Source organism: Chaetodon auriga, chromosome 12, assembly GCF_051107435.1.
Source record: "Chaetodon auriga isolate fChaAug3 chromosome 12, fChaAug3.hap1, whole genome shotgun sequence".
Taxonomy (NCBI): domain Eukaryota; kingdom Metazoa; phylum Chordata; class Actinopteri; order Chaetodontiformes; family Chaetodontidae; genus Chaetodon; species Chaetodon auriga.
This window is the reverse complement of record NC_135085.1, coordinates 25088727-25110198: the sequence shown is the minus strand read 5'-3', so window position 1 is coordinate 25110198 and position 21472 is coordinate 25088727. Positions and strand designations below refer to the sequence as shown.

General features: G+C 44.8%; 1 protein-coding gene across 4 annotated transcripts in view; it reads right to left on the bottom strand.

Annotated features, from left to right (window-relative positions):
• Positions 1-29: 29 nt before the first annotated feature.
• Positions 30-21472, bottom strand: part of efr3a (EFR3 homolog A (S. cerevisiae)) — a 94963-nt gene continuing 73520 nt past the window's right edge. For 2 of the 4 annotated variants that reach the window (XM_076744956.1, XM_076744955.1), the window contains 13 exons: positions 20220-20271; positions 17299-17471; positions 17020-17095; positions 15169-15330; positions 13084-13215; positions 12771-12838; positions 11466-11593; positions 10614-10664; positions 7588-7667; positions 6705-6753; positions 6317-6420; positions 6180-6229; positions 30-5346 (listed from right to left, as the gene is read on the bottom strand). In XM_076744956.1, coding sequence (XP_076601071.1) covers positions 5241-5346; positions 6180-6229; positions 6317-6420; positions 6705-6753; positions 7588-7667; positions 10614-10664; positions 11466-11593; positions 12771-12838; positions 13084-13215; positions 15169-15330; positions 17020-17095; positions 17299-17471; positions 20220-20271 — 1231 coding nt within the window. In that variant the 3' untranslated portion in view covers positions 30-5240. Of the gene's footprint in view, positions 5347-6179; positions 6230-6316; positions 6421-6704; positions 6754-7587; positions 7674-10613; positions 10665-11465; positions 11594-12770; positions 12839-13083; positions 13216-15168; positions 15331-17019; positions 17096-17298; positions 17472-20219; positions 20272-21472 lie in introns of all 4 variants that reach the window. The other 2 variants (XM_076744958.1, XM_076744957.1) reach the window with 1 other exon arrangement.

Below are 21472 nucleotides of genomic sequence, written 5' to 3'. Positions count from 1 at the left end.
TCCAGTAAAAACCAGATCACAGCCGCTGCTGAGAGAAACATTTTATTCAGTCTCCAACATTAATCTCAGCACATTATTTACTATTAAATAGAGGCTCTGTAAGAAAACGGCGCCGCTCTGCTGCCGCTGCTCAACTCCAGATATATCAGTTAATCAATTAGTTGATAGATGATGATGAAGATAGTTCAATTGAAAATGTTCTAACAGAAACGAACGAAGACTTTCTGCTTTTCTCTGTTTTACATGATTACAAACCCAATCTGTTTGAGGAGTTTTCTGTATTTTCAGATACTTAATTTCACTGACTAGACAATCAATTGATTAATTGATTAGTAAAAACAGGAGACAGACTGTGACAAACTAACCCGTCGAGCTCAGATCAGCAGATAATGAAAATTAGTTTTAAGACTCAGACTGATTCGAACTGATTTCTGTTGAATCCTTTCATGGCTGACATGAGCGAATCCTCCTCACTGAAACATGAAGGTCAGATCTGAGGTCAGATCTCAGCTCGCAGCGGCAGCAGAAGCTCGGCGCCGTCAAGTAGTTAAAACCATCAGCGTGTTCGAAAGCCTGAGCGTCCGACGGCGCCCAGGCCGAACACATGTGACACCTTTATCTCTACAACTGGCACAAAAATACAAACATCAAACATAAGAAAACAGCAGAAGCTCGTTCTTTGTTCATTTCTCTGATTTCAGCTCTTGAACTGGAAAAAAGTCCGTCTTGAAAAGTGAAGAGAAGCTGGTCACGTTTTGATCTCTTAAAGCGGTCTGTGGGTCCGGCGTGGCGAAGGCGGCGGCTCAGTGGAAGGTGTCGCCCGTCTGCTGAGCTCTTCACTCTGCTTCAGTCACCAGTCAAGAGGGACATTTTTTACAGTCTCACACGAGTCATCCTCAGATTCGACACAGACATACCTCTAATGATCCATTTGTACCAGGCTGATCTGTGCTGGTTCATGTCTGCGGTGGAACCTGAAGCACAGCGATCAAAGTGCAAACACCATGTCGGACTTCGCCGAGACGTTACTCACTGCGAAGCTTTTTACTTTGACGTGACGGAGCTTTAAATAAACCACAAGCAGAGCTGACTCTTTCACCCAGCTCGGCTTCAGACTGTTCTGAGATCAGTGCCTTGGACTGAAACCTTTGATAACAGGATCGGATTCACTGACAGTTCCAGTGCAGAGCGTCTGCACCTCGATATGTTCATCTAATTATTGATCCAGTGATTTGATCGATGGGTCAAACTTCAGACTGCAGCCACTTTAATGTTAACACAACGTGTCAGTGAGCTACCGTTTCCTGTCATTTAAAGAGTTTCTGAGCCAAACCTCGAGTTAAAAACTCTCCACTGACAGTCCAAGACAACAGTTCACACTCTGGATTCTGTCTTTCCCTTTGTTCTTCTGTCTCGCTTTTATCTGGGGACGATCTGGCTCAGCTTTTCACAACTACAGCTCTCATTTGTTTAAGTTTAGTCAAAGTCAGCGTGATGACCCATCGGCTCCCTGACGTACCCACAGGTGTACAGGCCGCGATCACTGGATCACTTTAACACCGAAGGAACCTTAAAAAGGACGTTCTGCAGACTCTAAACTCTCTGCAGAAGAACTGGAGTGAATCTGGAGCTCAGACGTCTCCATCAGAAATGTTTGGAAGGATTTTAGGTTTTAAACTTTGCTGACGACAAAGCCGAAGCTGCAGCTTGTGGGGGATGAAAATCCAGACGCTGAAATGAGCAGATTGCACTGATTTACTCCATTTCTCTGTCAGTATGCAAAAATAGCTGACACGTGATTATAGATCAGATATTGATTTTTCAGCATGTTTTGAAATGACAGGATGGATTGTACAATAGAAAAACAAATCAAGTAACATTTCCTGAAATGAGAGCGTTCCTCCGCACTGAGAAGAACTGCACATCCCATTGAAACCCTGAACCGTCGACTCGTCACTACACAAAAATCTAACCTTTAAAATGAAAACAAATCAGCGCTCGTGTCCATAAACGTGATCGACAAGAAGAAATCTCCCAATGTCTAAATCTCTACCAGGCAACAATATAACGACACATGATGCATAAAATGTACAAAAATATATGATATACTGTTATAATGACACATTCATAGAGGAAGTGATCATGTATTCCAACCACATCTAAGCAAACGATTCATCCACCGTTAAAATCCCACTTTCCTCCAAAGCAGCGCCGCGATGTTCCCGCCGTTTGAAGAAAAATCAGGTTTTAGGATTCAGTCGATAGAATCTTCTTTAGATGGATTTTTTTTTTTTTGTTTCAACACATATTCCCAGCAGCGACTCGGCGGTCGACGACGTCACAGTAAGATATCATGCAGTTAGTTCATATAATGCATGTTTTTAGTAGAGCTACGATACTATGAAGTTTAAAGCTAAGACGTTACGCAGCACAGACCATAATGCATCAGTTCAACGCTTCAGGACGATATTTTCTTAAATCAAAGGATTTCTATTTCTCGTTGTCCTTTATTGCTCGTAATCCTTTCACTTTCCAAAGCTGGACATCGACTCAGCCGAGCACACGCAGTACGAGGAAGCTAACGTTTAGCCAAGGCTCGCTTTGGCTGTTTGTTCCGAACGTCGGCAGCCATGACACAACCCAAACACACTCCGTTCACACCTGGTGTCCAGCTGCGATCTGACGGGCCTTTGCATTTGTGCCCACAGTGAAATCCCAAATTCAGATCACGAAGGCAAAGCTGGCGGACGACGCGACGTGAGCCGACGTTTCTCCGCAGCTGTTAACATACCGAACCATCTGAAACGCTCACGAGCACGGACAACACCGGCGCCACGTCCTGCTCAGCAGAGCACACACCGCGACAACTTCCTCTTTATCGCTTTCATTCAGCTTTCCGTCTGATTTCATCTCATTCTGTACGAGTCTAAACGGAGGAAAGGTGCAACAGGGACAGATGTGGACTGAACGTCTCCTCTGTGCACACTCTGATGTTTTGAGGACAAACCCACAAACAAACCGACGGCTCTCAGCGAGAGGGAACGCTGACCTGAGCTCTGCACAGCTGCTCAGGCTGAGCGACGGCAGCGGGGATCTGCCCCCTCCGCTGAGCTCAGATCAGAGGAAACGCTGATAACCATCAGTTATTACACATCACAGCTGCAGCTCCACCAGATATGAAGGAGATGAACTCTTCCAAAAACGCCTCCTGCAGCCTTTTGGAAACAAAGCGCGTGGTAAAAAAGTGCAGCTGATTAAATCCTCCAACACGTCGGCGCCTTGCAGCCGAGTGGCTGGAGGCGGCTGTTGATATTAGACAGATAATCCATTCAGTGATGAGGTTAGCTTTGATGAGGCGTCAGCTGCCGCCGCTCGCCTCTCATTCTGGAGCGAAACCGTCCATATGGCTGCAGGACGCCAGCTCCAATAACATCCAGGTTTTTTTTAGATGAAGATATTCTGAATTTAGGAAGCAGGAGGGAAACGACTTCTGTCTTTGGCACCGAAACATGTTTTGGTTTTTTAGAAGCTGCCAGCAAAGCTGTGAGGAGCTAAAAGCTGCTGCTGGAGCTGGAGACGCATGTCGTCTGCAGAGAGGCCAGAGGGAGTTTTACAGCTGATGGCGCCGTCCGTTTATTGGAAGTTTTGCTAATTTATCAGTATATATATGCATTGATAAGCAGCTGTCACATGAGCAGTGCTCTTCCTGCACTTTACGTGCACCCACTAGGGGGCAGTGCAGGACTGAATCTGGCCAGCAGCAGAATATCTTTACTCAGTCATAGCACTGATGGCTTTTCTGCTATTTGCAGGAAGAATCAACCAATCAGAGCTTTGCACGCGGGGTTAAACACTGGGGCGCCATCTTACCGCGCAGCTAGCTAACGACAGACTGAGTCTATCCACGCTGCTAAAGGAGATTCATTCCTACAAATATATTTTCATGCTTCGTGATCTCTCCCAGTCGAGCACTTTCGGGACTGTCGACGTCACGACTGCAGATGTCTCTGCTGCAGCACAGCCTGGACGTAACGCGAGGACAAAGGCTTTCTGAAGCAAGACAGGGGAAGCAAAAGAGGCTGCTGGGAGATTTTCTTTATCTCTGTATCTCAGTAAATCAACTGTAAGTCCATCTTTACTATCTCATTTACACGTAAGTCCACATCCGTGTACCAAACAGGTGTTCTGACCAACGTTTCACAGCAGCTGACCGACCAACCAAAAATCACCAACCATGAGCGAATCATTTCGAGCAAACAGGGCCGAAGCCTAAAAGTCTAAAACGGAAGCAGCGCTTTCTGATGCTCGTTTACCTAAAAACAGCAAAGCCTGAAGAGCGACGGTTAGAGCGAAGAGGCTGTAAGAGCCGAGCAGCAGCGAGCCTAAAGCTAATCTGCCTTCTACCACCAGAGAGCTGGTCCGGGTTTTCTAGCTGACAGCTAATGTTTGTACACTTCTACTGATCAGTGACTGCACTGACGCCTACAGGTCAGCATGACAGCAGGTAGTCGTTAAGAGACAGAAGTCGGCATAACAGCTAAAACGAGCTTCTAACGCTAAGCCTGAAACCTGTTTTAGCCGTTCTCACGAGAGTTTAGCTTTAAACTACAGCGTATGTACAAGGTGCGAAGCTTTGGCTGGACCAGAGGCATGCTGGGAAGCAAATCAGCTTCATCTCTACGTCAGAGTGAAAGCTGTTCCTGTTGTGTGTGTTTTTTTGTTCTCGGCGACTCGTACGTTCAGTTTAGCTTCGGGGAAGTGAGTCAGGTGACAAAGTGCAGCAAATCAGTTCACCTGATGCGTCGTTAATACAGGTGTGCTCTGAGCCCCATCAGGGTCAGAGCACGTCGAGAAGAGCAGAAAAGGAGTTTCAGCTTTCAGTGATAATGAATGACATGTGGATTCAGAAGTACCTTTTTCACACTAAATTAGAGACTGTTCAGGTTTGGATTGTTTGAGGAGGTTCAGTCTTTGGGCAGGCGACTCCTCTTTGAGTCACACTGACTCAAACACTGTTTTGCTGCAGTTTGTGTTTGTGGAAGCATCGCTGGCGGCCGTGCTGGTCTGAGAGGAGGAAACTGGAGTGCACACTGTGACTGCGGAGTTCTTCCTCAGCATTTTCAATTTTGCATTTTGTGTTTCAGCTATTTTTGTGGAGGTCTGTGTGTGTGTGTGTGTGTGTGTGTGTGTGTGTGTGTATGTGTGTGTGTGTGTGTGCGTGTGTTGTGGTGTTTATGTGATCAGTAGACACACAGGTCTGGAAACTTCATCTCGTAGACGGGGACGGACTGATGCTGGGTGTGTCCCGCTGAGATGGAAACCACTCCGGATGGGCTGGGTGGGGGCCTGGGGGGGGGGGGCGAGAGAATTAAGCACGTCATAACTTTTCTAGTAGAAAAAACACATTGAATTTGTTATCGAAATAAAAAGTTTTATATAGCATGCAAAAGCTAATATTAGCATTAGCATTGTTAGCATTGCTAACAACTAGCCTGGAATAATCCCACAACAAGGAAGCCTATACGAACATATTTACACACATATAAAAAAAGAAAAAGTACAGATTCAATAATCTGAATGGAGGAGTCAGCCATGTTTCTACAGGAGCCCAGACAGGACAAACCAAACACGGGCTCCAGAGGGACCTTCATGATTTTTGCTGTCAGTGTAGACGAGGCTTGCAATCTTCAATCTCACCACTAGATGACACTAAACCCTACACACTGGACCTTTATATGCTCAGAATTAGCATATCAACGCGTTAGCATCTGGCATGCAAAGTTTAGCATATTAGCATTAGCAATGTATTAGCATGTTGCCATGGAAGTATGCACAGCAACATGCTGACATTTAGTACTGTAGTGCAATATGCCAGTGTTTGGCATGCTAGCATGCTAAGTTAGCATAAATCCCAGTGTAACGCTGAGGCTGACAGGAATTTGGTCATACGTGTCCTAGCTAACACTTACACAGCATTAAAAAATAAAAAACAAACCTACAAAGCAGGTGACATAAATGCTTCTTAATATTCTAATGAGATCAAATTAAACTTTATTCTGTTTTCAGTTTTTACTAGAAGTCATGTGATTGTTGCTTCCAGAAAAACAGCTTCACGTTCAACAACAACGCACAGATCCTCTGTTTCACCGGGATGAATTTAGGATTAAAGTGTGACTTACCGAATGGTCAGCTCGAAGATTTGTGCCAGGCGGTCGTGCAGCATGTTCGCCTGGAGAGAAACGAGCGTTAACAGACAGAACAGAAGCACTGCAGAACTCCATCTGGGTTTCTCCTCTCCTGTTCATCTATCTCGTACCTTGGACTCGCAGTGGGCAGCGATCTCTTCAAACGGAGCTTTCTGGAACTTCTCCATCACCTGACGCCTCTTCTCCCTCTCCTGCTCCTCCAGACCGGTGGTGTCTGATCACAGGTGAAACAGGTGTCAGGTCAGATTCCACCATTTACTTGGCGGTGACAAAAACACTGAGCTTATGTTCAGCAGACTGTAGGCATCACTTTCTTCAGCTCACGCGTCAAAGTAAAGTGGTTTTCTCATAAGCAGAACAGCAGAAATACATGTGGAAACACATCATCTTTGATTTGACATAAGCACGATGTCTCAGCCTCGTCATGACAGTCCGTCTTTAAAACCGACGGGACCTTCCTGTCAGACGGGTGAGGACAAAGTGAAAGTCTGATCTCACCGATGGCCTTCTTCAGGGTCTCAAACGTGATCTCCTCAGCGAGCTGCGACTGCAGAGAAACGAGAACACAGAGCGATCAAAGACTTCCCCAAACACGACGTTGGCCTGCGATCAGTCGCCTCCCGAAGCCTCAGTTACTAACGGCTGTGAGCTGAGGGCGTTACCTGACGCAGCTCTGCACAGGAAGCTGGCTGCTGGGGTGAACCACATCAATACTGCTCAACTCTTTATTATTTACTGTATTATTTGTAATATGTTTACTTGTTTCGCGCCTGTTACAGTCCTGACAAACCGCTAACGTCAGGACGAATCTAAATGTTCACACTTCTGAGTCTTAGAATCTGAAATATTAGTACAGACCTCAACCTTTATCCAGTGGTGGAAAGTACATTTACTCAAAAAGTAGAGGCACAGATTTGAGGTACTTTTTTACTCCACTACATTTATCTGACAGTTTTACTCGTTACTTCATAAATTAGAATTTTTACACATAAAAAATACTTTTAGCTTTTTGAAGCTTTGATAGAAATCAAACTTGTATAAATCATTTTAGACAAGCACAGCTTTAAGGATTGGCTGATTAATCAATTAGTGGACTGACAGAAAATTATTGATCATCTGTTGTTTTAATAGTCTCAGTACATTTTCCTGATTATTACTTCAGTAACATTTTCAATGCAGTGCTTCTGCCTGTAACAGAGTATGTTTACAGTGTGTATTAGTACATGTACTTGAGTAAAGGATCTGGATACTTCCTCCACCACTCGTATCTCTATGTTGGCGTTTTGACGTCTGGTGTGAAGCTTATATCTCCGTCACCTTCTTGTTTGCCACCATGAACCTGAAACTGACCTGTGACATCGTCCCTCTGGACTGAACTCACCTTTTCCGGAAGGCTGTTGGACATGATGTCCACCTGAAGGGAGATTGTGTCCACAAAACTCTTCCTCCTGGTCAGACGATCTTCATCTGCAGGACGAGAGACATTTCAACCAAATCACCTTTAAATCACCTTTAAATCCTGATAAATGCTGCACACAAAAGGCAACTTTAGGAGCTCATTGCAAAATGTAAAGTCCAAGTTTTACCGTCTGTTCAGCAGAAAGTAGTAAATTAAAAACTGACCTGCACATGTTTCAAACAGGTTTTCTATTCTTCACTAGAACTGGAGGAGAGATCTTAAACGTATAATAAACAACGTAAAGCCTGATATTAAAGTAATTCCTGTCATTCATCACTTCTGATCCACTTGAAGTACGTGCTGGTGTTCCTCTCTGCAGACTCTGCCCTTTGCCTGGATTTCTTATTCTGATGCATTCGAGACTTTTCTGGGCTGCGACCTTTGGGCTGTTGATGTGCAGCTCCCAGCCAATAAAAGTGCACAGGTGAGGTCAGGGTTTAATAAAAAGGTGGTGACCAGGTGGTTAATATAACTCAACTGTACTATGCTAGCTAACGTTAGCCTCGGTGTTTACTGTTGCTTTGAAAGAACTGTCGTCATCCAGACTTTAACTCCTACATATGAAACATGGATTATCAAGGACACCTCGACGAGTCTGCGAGCAGTTTAAGACTGAATCTGTGAATCCCTCATATTACCAGATAATCCAGGCCAAACATCGGTACCTCCTCCCAGCAGTTAATGTTTTTTTTTTTTAAACCCTGAAGACACTGAACCTGAACCAAGTAGTTTCAGTTGCTTGAACTTTCTTTGTAAGGCGCTGACATAGCAGCCGTTCCTTCATGTAGGTGTGAGGACTTCTTAGAGGCTACTTGATAACAGCGGCAACTTCTCTGCTCCCTAAGTGCAAAGTCCATTATCCACACAGCCAGACTTCATCTCTGTTTTGATGTTCTGGTTTAATACAGCAAGGAACAAATCCATCTGATCCTGCTGAGCGATACACTTGTCAGGTACCTCGTCCCCCAGGAGGGCCTGTCTTAATACCACCGCAACGGTAAAAATAAAACCACAGACGTACAGCTGCTTCCACAAGTCGAGGACCAACACGGCCTCAAAGTCGTCTGATACGGGTCGACAAGTAACGGTCAGGTGAGGCATGAAAACAGACCTATAACTGCTGTTTGTGTGAGTCGCAGCGACCTTTGTTGTGGGCTTTAAACGGGTATGAAGCCGGCTGAAGGCGGGACAGACCTGAGCTGAGAGACACCTGAAACACCTGATGTTTGCATTTCTATTACAGTTTTGATCTCCTACCCTCCGACAGAACTACACCACAATTATCTTTGATTAAGGTCACTGACATAACGAAAAAACCAGCTGTCAAACTCAGGAAAGAGAGGATAACTTTGCAGTTTAGCTAGCAGCTAGCTACCAGGCTCTTTTAGCTAAACACTCCTTCAGGGTTTGTCTTGACTATTAGCCTTTGCTCCCTCAGATACACCACGCAGAAGGAGAATCAGAAGTATTTCAAACAAACTAAACAAGCTCACAGTGGTTAGTTAACTGAAAAACAACAAGATAATGAGAAGAAAATACTGCCATGACAGTGTCCTAGCTGGAAAGTGTTGCCTGTAGTGCTGCTGAACGTCAACATGCTGCTCGACTAGGGTTCAGGCTCTCATTGATCCCGACATAAAACTGCAGCAGCCATTTCCACCAAGCAAGCTCCGACAGACCGAGGCATTCTTTGTTCTGTTTTGCATTAATAATGAAAACTACACCAACAGAACCACACACGACACAAACACAAACTACGATCAAGTTCATAGTCTACACAGGACGTCTACATGAAGTACATGTACTCACCGGAACATTTCCAGATGCAGTGCAAACAAAAGAGTGGTACAAATGACCAAACCATTTGATTTGTGTATACCGCACAACGTCTACAGCTACACACAACAGTCATCAGAGGAGGCAGCAGGAGATACCACCAAGCTACAGGACTGATCCACTAAGCGCTCAGAGTGTTGGGATAGTTCTCCTGCCAGCGTTTGTCTGCGGTTTGATCCTGTGTCGCTCAGTGGAAAGGTTCTACTCCCTCTTCTAGCTCAGCGGGTATTCATCCACTACACATTTTAGCAAGGATCTGTCCCTAGAAGACTGCATTCAGCTACAGCAGCATCATCTCTACAACAGTGAACACCAGGAAGTCGAAACCTTTATTGGCTGTTTGCACAGAAATTTAAGAGCTGTAGTACGAATTTAAAGTCTCCCTCCACTCAGAAATGTTACTTCACTTTGATGTTTGATCTTCGCTGTGCAGAGTTTGAGTCACGTTTAAGACCTGCAAGCTTGAGTTTGTGATATCAAGACTAGTTTGACTAGTTAAACTTCTGAACATTATTTATAGACTCTGGAGGGAGGGAGTACAGCTTGATGTGGGTTCATAATTTTTTCAATAAGGTCACTTTTTGGGAAAAAAGCACATCAGACACAAATGAGTCTGAACTGGATCTTAGATTAGATTAGATTAGATTAGATTAGATTAGATTAGATTGAACCTTACTGATCCCTTTGGGAGGACCCCTCAGGGAAATTGGAGGTCCAGCAGCTCAAAGCGATACAGGTAAAAAGGTAATAAAATTAAATAATAAATAAAATTAAAATAAACAAAAATAACATGCATATATTTATGTTCACTTTTTAAAATCACGGCTGGTGATGACAATAGAGTGTCGTACACGGGTGATATTTACAGTTACTCAAAGAGCTTCTTTCACGGTGGTTCACGTTGAGTGGTAAAGCGGTAAAGAAAACCCTTGAAGCTCCTCAAAGGTGCATGAACCAAAAACAAAACTATCAAAGCTGCAATTAAGAACCAAAGATGTTTTAGCTGCTAGCTTCGTTGATGCTTTGTTAAACGGGTGTCTGCAGTCAAACTAAACCTTCTATAATGGCGGGAGCTCTGTGGCTGGATCTACAGCTCTACTCTAGCTGGTTACCTCTGGACGTCTGCTTGCACCTGTGGAGGATTTTTCCTACTGTGTAAAGCACTGATGTTAGATGAAAGCAGAGGGAAGAAAAGAGAGGCACACTGTCAGACCAAAGACGAGCCGAATATCAGACACATTTCTGAACCTGGTCCCAGTTTGGTCCGGAGGAAGTCAAAGTGTACTTTCACCAAACTGATGTCAAGGCTTCACCGCCTCCACTCTGAAAACTTTCCTAACTCTCTAATCGAATAACTTCATTTAAACAGGAGCGAATTAGCTCCCCTGAAAAGAATGAAATAATATCTTCCTTGAATCGGGTTTGTATGACTTTTGAGTCTACTTGCAGGGTTAGGTCTTTATAAATGAAAGAAAACGAGCCGTGAGGATTAATCGTACCTGGAACATAAAATCTTAAAAGACGTAATGAGAAATATCCTTTTATTACACCTCCTGTGCAATAAAGCTGATCACACCATGGCTTTTTAGGGCTTATTTTATGTTTATTTACAGCCCCTTAAAGTGTTAATCCTTCAAAGTCTTCTCTGCTAAATCTTCACCTCATTTTTAATATCCTCTTAAATCTCTCATTAAGTTTGTTTACATTTTGGGAGAAACATTTTCACTGTACGACAGCATCATTAATGTTTACGTTCCAGGATCTGCATGAGTCACGCCGATTTTAAGGGGTTAAACAAGAGAAAATGAAATCAGATAACAGCGACATCTGAAACCTTCTCAGTCCGTTTCTAATTTAAACCAATAAAGGCTAAAATGTGGAGCTTTTTCAAAACCCCTCAGAGCTCCATAAAAGAGGCCGTGAAGCTGCATGAGGCTTGCAGGGTTTAACCCGGCCGGTCGTACCTGTGACCTGGGGGACGTATGGAATGGACAGCCTCTCTGCGTTGTATCCCGGTCCAGCCAGACACTCGGCCATGTCGGCTGTCTGGAAGTACAGGGGTCTGTCCTCCTTGTCCAAAGATTCAGGGATTCTGTGAAGAAAAAGGAGACAGATGAAAACGAAGAAGACCAGGAACCATCAATCACAATCGCACATATCTCCAGCAGTACATTTGGATAGTTTAGTGCTGAATTTGGATAAAAGCTTGAGTCCTGATAATCTAAACGAAGCTGAACAGCCGTCTAGAAGCTTTAAAGCACTCATGTCCTGCATCTTTCACTGCAGAGGGTGACAGCAGAGGGGGGATTCAGAACCAGGAACAGATCCTGGTCCTAATAAACTCATTATCAGGTTTTATCAGCAGATGCCTGATGATTTTTGGAGCTCCAGATAAAGCTGAGAATGACTGCAGGATGTGAGTTTTTTTCTCTTTGCTTTGTGTTTCCAGGACATCTGAATACTGGAGGTAAATACCAAAATAACAGAATTTCACTCTCTGTCCTCCCTCAAGCAAACCAGAATCCAAACCAGCACAGGAGATGGTCCCAGACTGCATGGGATTAAAAGGTGAAGGACATCTGATGACCAGCGTTATCATCTGATACACCCAGCTGCTCTGTGGCTGAAAGTTTTAGATTGTGCAAAGAAGGTGGTCCAGTGAATTTAAAGCAGCATGCTGAGGAAAAAGATCTGGACAAATAATGGTTAAAACACAAACAAGAGACTGAAGGGCTTAGCAGAAGGTTCTAAACATCCTCAACATCTCTGTCTTGCCTTTGGCTTTAAGCCGTCATGTTTTCACCAGATTTTAAGGTTGTTGTTTCTTTTTAAGATGTAAATCTGCAAAGATCTCACCTCAGGCATGCTGTTCATTTACCAGTGGATCTCTCCTTTCTATCAGGGCTACAGCAGTGAGGTGAGAGCGACCGATCTCAACCACTGAACCTCTGGAAAAAAAGAGCTCCCTCACAAACAAGATTCAGGATCTGTGGACGACTTCATGCTGGGCTGAAGCTACGTTTCCGGAGAACATGCGTGTCGACTGACGCTGAAATCACACTTTTTACGGCCGTGGTTTGTGGTGGTCTAACATTGGATTTGGTTATGAAAGCCTCGTAAGGTTATAATGGTCAACAAGTCCATTATTTCTGCAACTGATGTAAAACTGGACTTTCCACTGTGTTGAGTCTGAACCCATCCGGTTTTTATCTGACTCTAGAAATATTTATGAAACCAAACCTCCATTCTGCTCAGCTGTGCATACTTACGGACACTTATCTCTGAAGATGTGCTCTGGGAGGAGGTACGGAGCATCCATGTTCCTCAGCTCAATAACCTGGAGAGAGAACAACGGAAGCAGCGAAGGGTATTCAAAAATGAACCACTTCAGTTCACAGCAGGCCAATCAAGAAGAACGACAGTAACTATGTTTAACAGCCAAACAGTGGTGCATCATCAGCATATTAATGAACTTCTGAGAAAGAAAGAGCAGGTCTAGCAAAAGAAGCTTTACAAACTGGTCTCTAACATCAACCAAGAATACATGACATCAGTAACATGGCAGTTAAACCAATGATGCACCTTGCTGACGTGCTGACAGAAGGGAGGGTTTGCGATCATCTGGCTCAGGAAGTTGAGGTACGCCGCCACCAACGCCATGATGCCACAGCGAATGAACATCGGCATGTTCTCCTCGTTAGCCAGAGCCATGTCCTGCACAGAGCAACCACACATGGACAAACACCTTAGCAAGAAGGAATAAGAGTGAGGTGGACCTCTACTCACTGACTCCTTATAATGTTCATCTGTGGAGATTTCCATTGATATCAATGACTGCAGAGCGTGCGTCCTCAAAACTGATTAAAACTTTAAAATTTAAAGATTTTTCCACATTTCTTTATGACACAGATTGTAATGAAGACACTTCTGAGTCATCCAACAAAGAATTTGTTGAAAGCACTTTCTGTCACCGATCAAGGAGTCCGACTCGCCGGGTTAGACTGTGGGTATAAGCCTGCCATTGGTCAAAATCCCTGCCGCTACGGGAAACAACAGCAGCAACAACAACCTGTGAGCTAGCAAAAGACTGTGTTCATGAACCAGAACGTATTAGGAACTCCAGGTCTTTCTGTGATGTTCCTCCAGTTTTTCCACTTTTTCGATCAATGTACATTTATGAAGTAGATGACACAAGTTTTCATCGTGTGCCTCCCTCACCAAATTTACTCGTATTCACGTCTTTCCATTGACTTTACATGCAACTGTTCAGCCTCATTTTGTCTGAAAAACCAACAAGATAAAAAGTACCTTTGTAGCATTACTACCTTATTACTTACTCTATTCTAAGGACTTGTGAAAAATCTATCAAAGTATCTAGAGAGTACTTCTGTGTACAGCCTGATTCCAAAGACACAGCACTACTTAAATGATAGATTTTAATTTTTTTTTGCATTTTCTTCCTTTGGCATTTTCTTAACGTCTTATCCTTCTTAACTTGAAGCCCTTATTTTATTCTAGAGGCCCCAAAGTCCCTAATTTCCTTCCATCATCTGTCTTCAAGTCTCAGAAAAACAAAACCACATAAAAATCATGGGTTAGATAAAGCAGTTTGAATAAACTATTGTGGTAACTGATTAATCATTGCAGTCATCTTTCATCATTTCAAAGGGTTAAAGATGTCCAGAGTTTGGACCCAGTGATGTTACACACTGTACTACCATTATGTGTGTATTCATGTGTGTGTGTGTGCGCGCCTCTTGTCTACAGCGCTGTGACATTTCGGGATGATAAGACCTCAGCGTGATACACAAACCGGCAGCTGGTGTGTGTGCAGACTTCTTTCACACCTCCCTTCCGTCTCACATGCGGGAGGTTTTATTGGACCTGCGTGTGGTCTCCAGTCTCATGACATTAAGGACTCTGCCGCTGAAGACGACAGCACAGCGACTCACGGGCCACGAAACGTGACGCCATCAACGCATCGAGGAGATTAAAGCACCGTCGGGAGTGCTGATGAAGAGTTTCAAGAGGCGGTGGTGTATCAAGTCTTAAAGTTTGTTTACTGCATTTTAGTGGGAAATACTTCACTTTTTACTTCTTGACTACATCTGAGTTTTACAAACTTCAGGATTCTACATGACACAAACAGAACTGACGTCCAGTGAAGATTTTTAAGTCCTTCTTTCTTCAAAAGGAAACTTGAGTTCCAAAAACTGCTTTTATACATTTACTGTGTGCAACTTCACAATTAAAAATACGAAACTTTGGTTGTTTTGCCTCGATTTGTATCTTTTATTTTGTCTTTTTACCTTTTTACTTCCTCTTTCCTCTCATGTTTCTTCCTTTCCTCCTTTAAAACAGTCAAACCAAACCCTGCTGCTCTTCTTTCTCTTCTTCTCTGAGTAAACTGAAACCACTTGTTTAGTTTTACATTTGAGTGAAGAGCTTTTATTTGTCATCATGCTGCTTTTACTGAAGTGAAGGTTTTGGGACTTTTTCCATTCCATTATTTTATCATTACTAAAAATGATGTGCACTGAAACTTAATGTGTTTTTCCTTCTGAGGCCTCAAACTGCAGCTTTCTAAAAGCAACAACAGCGAAATTCACAATAAGACGCCAACAAATCATAAGACAAAGACCGACTGAGATGAGTAACCATGGTTACCTGCAGAGCGATGGCGAGCCGAATGAGGTCGATGACCACTTCCTCGTTGGCCAGCTCGATGGTCAGAATGGCCAGAGTGGTGAAGAGCAGCTCAAAGTTTTTATGGACGTTATCCTCCTCTTTGCAGCCCAGATAGATGTGACGGTAGAGCTGCTGGCCATGCTGGAGAGGATTTTAACACAGTGAGAAGAAACACGTGATAATGCTCAGGATACCTGCACAGACGTAATCAGCCAACGTTAATATAAATAATGGTTCAGTGCAAAAAGCAGGTTTGTGATGTGAAACAGCATCAGCACAGAGTCAAACAGCCGGACAGTCGGAGACGTTGCTGAACACTCTCTTTGAAGGTGTTCACGGTGAGAAAAGACGTCTCTTCACACCTGACGACTTTGTCTGGCCAAAGCCTGTCCTCTGATTCCCGTCATCTTCTCCAGCTTGGTGGTTTCTTCATTGCTGTAGTGTGGCGTGACCTTGCGTAGTCCTGACGACAAGCAGCTATGACCTTCTGACCACGAGGTCCAGCGCTGAGGCTTCAAACATGACCCCCTCCACTGACCCAGAAAGAGTCCTCCCAGGAGTGGGAGCTGAAGACCTCGCTGATCGGGGTCACTGCCGAACGCTCCTCGTTCACCTTCGCTGCATGTTTGGTCTCTCTGGTAGTTTTCTTCAACACCTGTTCCAGCTCATCACCTGGTGGAGTCAGTTATCCTCATCTCCACGTAGGATCAGCTCGCCAAACATGTGGCCGAAGGCGTTCAGGCAGCTGGTGCGCTCATGAGCTACCTTCACCTTAAAGCATAAATCTGCTGTTTCTCTAAATCTCATGATCCAAACAAACGGTGTGTTGACTTCCTGTCTGTGGCTCTCAGCTCCGAAGCTCATTGGTAAAAAATGTCTTCTGTGATAAAACGCTGAGGAAATTTGGGTTTTGGACTGTTGGTCGGACAAGACATTTGAAAATGTCACCTTCAGGAAACGATGTCGGCCGTTTCTTCGGACCAGAATATCAACGGACTGAAACATCAGCAGATCGACTGATGATAAAAATGATATTCTACACTCAGCACCTCCAGAACAGAAATGTTATTGTGCTACAAAGTGAAAATGCCACAAAGATTTGTCCCGTTAGCGCTGAATCAGCCTGAACGGGGCTTTCAGATGGTCTTTAGAGTCAGAGCCTTGATCCTGCATTTCCATGCTTGATGTGGAGCCTAATGGAAAGTGAAGGCCAGTGACTTCTATTCAGCACTAATGAATACATCTGGGTTAATGACCTCTGACAGTGAAGGAGAGCCGCTGAGGCGGCTTCATCTGCTCCAAACGCTGCCGACGATGGCGGTGAAGTGAGCGGAGGTAACATCCAGCCACGGTTCCAGCCTCGTGGTTGTTCTTTCAGGTGTTTGACGTGCGGGTAAAGGTTGCAGCTCAGGTGTGATTCACAGGTGAACAGATTAAACTGTTTGGAAATGTCGTGCACTGATGGGCAGCGGGCTCCTCCTGTCAGGGTCAGCGAGTTTTGAAGGCGCAGCCACATTTTTGTAACGTGATCACCTCTGCAAATATCATCAGTGTCAGCTGCTGCTTTTATTATTCCACAGTTTTATCTTTTCTTGTGTTTATTGGAGCTTTTTTAGTAGCAGGTTTGATTATTAATCATCGCACGTGTGAGGTGAAATGTTTCCAGTCTCCCTGTGCAGCAGTTTGAACCTGTTCAGTGTACCAGCAGACTCAAAATGACGGATTAGCGTTTGTGGTTATTAGTTTCACTCTGTGATGAGTCAGCACATTTGCTTTAGTTGCTTGTGAAAGCAAACAGCTGATTGGAAGCGTCATTGTTAGGTTTTCTACCTTCTTCATGAATGCAACGTCTTGCTTGGAAATCTTCTCTCTTTTAATCTTCAACGCTGCAACATTGGGAATGATTCTGCAACAGAAGGAGACACAGAACCAGAATGAGGCCAGTTATTAATGGGATCGCAACCACTGAAACCAGTATGAGAGCTGCTGATTGTGGTTTCAGTCCTGAATACTCTCAAAGATTGAAATCCTACGTGGATCCGTTGACACGAGCAGTGTACAGTGACAAAGCTCACTGCTTACACGCGGTCTGACAGGTGCACTTCCTACCTGATGCCACGGAGCTTGGCACGGTTGTCATGGCGATCGATGATGTTGTGCAGGATCTCCAGCACCAGCTGCCTCAGCTCGCTGTCCTCCATCAGAGAGATGGAGAAGAGCGGGTCCAGGAAGGGAGGAGGCAACGCAGCTGCCATGGACTTCGACTTAAAGCCAGAGGTTACCTGAGGTAGAGGGGGAGGGGGGGAGGGGGGGAGGGGGGAGGAAGGTGTGAGCAGATTTATCACAGCGTGATGCGATGAATCCACAGGGAGGCTCGCTGAGAAACACCGCCCAACGGAGCGTAAAGGTTACGTTCACAAGCTGCTGAAAGTGTCCAAATGTTGACCTTTTCTCTCGTACATGACTCTGATGTGATGATGGATGGGGTGGGGGGGTGGGGGGGGGGGCTTCGATCCTCATTTAACAAACGTATGTGCTTCAGAAACGGTTCCTGGGATCCACATGAAACTTAACGAGAAGTATTTTAACAGCGTGAGTGCTCTGCAACAGAAGGATGGGCTCCCTGGACAGTCAGCGGCATTCTATCCAAACTTTAACACCTCCTCCTCCTCCTCCTCCTCCTCCTTAATAAATAAATGAATGTAAGCCCTTCATGTCCCTGAAAGACACTTTTTGTTCTCCTGGTTGGAAAGTTGATCACAGCTACAGATCTATGTAAAATGTCTACACCGATGGATTGAAAAATCAATGTAACACCTGAGTTATGACACTGATCCAGGGGTCCACTCTGAGGCCACTGTTCTGCTGGATTCTAACACATTTACACATCTAACACATGAGACTGTTCTGCTCTAACTGATATCCATCCGCCGCCTGAAAATCAGAGATTTGTTTCAGTTCATTAAGTCACAAAACTTCTCAGGTGAGTCTGAGAATAAAATAGAAAGGCTGTTATTTAAATCAGGTCAGCTTCTTCTGCCTGCTTCAGCTGGTGTTTGGTGCACTTAAGAAACTAATCGACAAGGACCCAAAGCTTTGATAACAGCTCTTGGTGAGACATGCTTGATGTTAGTGCATCTCGTCCAGGTCCAGGCTGGACGCTTGAGGTTGTGACGATGGAGATAAAACCACAGTTTTCTTATAATCTGGAGACGTGCGACAGGAGCCAAACTGAGGCTGGATGCAGGTGAACTGCTACACGTCCGGTTCGTGCAGTGTTGTTATGTCGTCGCTCTTGCTGTCGGCACTCTCTCATTCGTGTTGCGTTCACACCTCACAGGAAAAACGAACCAGCGAGAGATTCGGCGTCTGCCTTCAGCCTGACGAGCAGCCCTCAAACATCTGGGCTTGCTGCATCTCACACACACACGCACACACGGTCCCATCTGCAGCTGCATGGCGTTATAAATATTTTGACCTTTCACCCCTCCTCCAGCTGCACTGAGAAGCCAGGTGGCGGTGAGGAGGCGAGCCGAGGACAGACGGACGCTGTATTTAATCGCTCTCAGAGTGATCGAGGACGCTGCAGGAGTGTGTGAGTGTGTGCGTGCGTGTGTGTGTGTGTGTGTGTGTGTGTGCATCACTGCTGGGTGTGTTGGTGCCACCTGTGCCTCCTCGTCTCAGTGACATGAGGGTCTCTCACAGAAGAAGAAGATGAAGGAGAAGGAAACGTCTTTATGGAGGATTCATGTGAAGAGGCAGAACTGTGAAACAGCCAAAATCTAATAAATAATGACGACTTATGGAGGCGGGGAAGAAAGGAACATTTTGAAAATGAAACTTTCTATAATGAAACAAATGAGCTCTGATAAAGCCCTTCAACAACTCACACACTGATTTCACGATCTGTTGGTTCATCGTGTATTCGAGCGGATTTCTAGAGATGACTTATTTAATAAATATTGTGGAGTTGGATCAGAGCGCGTCAGCAGGACTGGCGTGTCTTTTTAATGTCTTTCTGGGGTCTCTGGCATCCTGTCTTGTGTCCATTTTCTGCTCAATACAAATACACCTGACACACTCAGAGCATCACTTCCTGTGAACCAGTGGATTCATCTGGTTAATGGATGACGACGGTTTAACGAAGTGTAATCACTTTATTAAACCAGAGTAGCCAAGCTTCCTCTGTCATACGGTCTTTACTGTTAGAGTCCCTCACATGTTACACACTGTGTCCATAATCTGCTGCCAGGTACAAAACCTCAGTTCAACAAATTACGTTCAATCAACTGCAATCAAAAGCAGATTTGATCCAACAGGTTGTTTGCACATGTTTGCACTCTTCTCTTGAGGAAAGCGAACTGCAGATGGAGGGCAGATGGATTCAGGCAAGAAATTGACTGAAAAAAGGCAGAAAATATGTCTTGTTAAGCATCTGCGGTCGGAAGGAGGTGAGTTGGATACTGGTGGAAATGGTGAACATTAGCTAATGTTTTAAATCTGTGGTGGGTTTAAAGTAATATTACAAGCAACACAACTAACAGCATTAATGGTTTCACATTAGACAGCTGAACGTAAATAACCTGTCTTGTTTTGAGATGATCCACATCTTTAGTGGCGTTTCACTGGAACTTTGCGAGCGGTTAACCGAGCAAACAGCCGTAACGTGAACGTCAACATTCAGCACTGTAGTACCGAGGTCGTGGACCAACCGCTAACAGAAAAGCTGTTCGCCTCCAGCAGAGCAGAACGACGTCTGAATGAGCAGCTGGTTGTCTCATCTGCTGCCTCAGTAGCAGCAGGTGAAAGATAGCGTTGGAGTCACATGGCAGGTATGAGCTGTGAAACCTGCCCATCAGTCAGAGAAAGGGATGAACCACCTTGGAAGATCTGGACCATGTAGACGATTGAGCGTTCAGTTGAAACCTGCTGCTCGAACACAGACCCTTCACTCATGAGAACAGCTTCATCCCGTCTGTATAACACAACCTGTAGATGTGATGAGCGGAGTGAAAAGGAGGAGGACTCACCATGATGAGGGAGCTGAGCAGCATGGTCTGGATCCGCTTGGTGCCCTGATGCCTGAGGGAGCAGAGAGGAAGAGGACGTTCAACAGTCTGCCAGAAGCACCACGACAACACGTCTCTCTTCACACGGCAAATCTGAAGCCAACACCTCGGATTTCTTCAGTACACACACGTTTAGCAGCAGGTGGAGCAGCTGCAGGTGACCTCTCTGATTGTAGTGATTATGTATTTTCCAGCTGGGTCATATAAACACGGCCTAAACGAGAGCAGAGCCATTGACCTGGCAGGCCATGAACTGATTATCGCCATGATTTGCAGAGTTGTATAATCCGGCCTGTACTTTGAGAACCTCTGCACAGGGGTTCAGAGTCCTGCTCATCCTGGTTTGGACTGATCTTCTCATCTGGATCTGTTTGGCTCTTGACCTTTAGGGGGAGCTAACTGCTTTAAAACTCTCATTTCCTCTTTATAATGAAGCTAAACCTTTGAAATGAAATCCAGCAGTGTTGCTGACTTTTTCCAGATATATGTTGAGGTTGATGTGAGTACAGAGGAAAACAGGAGGGAGATAACAAGACGATGAAGGACGTTCACTGGGACGGCTTCAAAAAACACAGTCATTCCTGATGAATTATAACATCTAAAATACAAAATTTTAATTTTGAATCAAACTGAAAACATCCGCAGAAAACCGTCGGCCAACCGATCGGATGCTTCCATCATATGAGCTGCAGTAACAGAGTGATATCAGGTCTGTGCGTCAGTGAAAGCTCAGCGTGACTCCATCAGGAGGAAGAGTGAAGGTCCTGAACGCAGCAGCAGCAGCAGCAGCAGCAGCAGCAGCAGCAGCAGCAGCAGCAGCAGCAGCAGCAGCAGCTCTTGAATGTCTAAAATGCACCATACATTCCACTTAGTAACAACAACGAGCTGCACGGTCAAATTTCTCTCCTCCGGCAATTACCCGAAAAGGAAAGAGAGTGAGCGTGATGGTCTGCTGCGAGGAGGAGGAGGAGGAGGAGGAGGAGGAGGACAGCGTTCGTTTGATTTGGGATTATCTGTTCTTGCTCTCCCGAGGCCGGAGGGATTAGCTTATTTTACTTTCTTTTATTGGAGAGGAGAAGGCCAGCCGTCGTCTCAGTGACCCCGGAGCTGAATTCACTGCAGGGCGTCCAGGAGGTGAAGCGAGGACAGATTAAGACACAATTCACTTTGGATGGTGTGTGTGTGTGTGTGTGTGTGTGTGTGTGTGTGTGTGT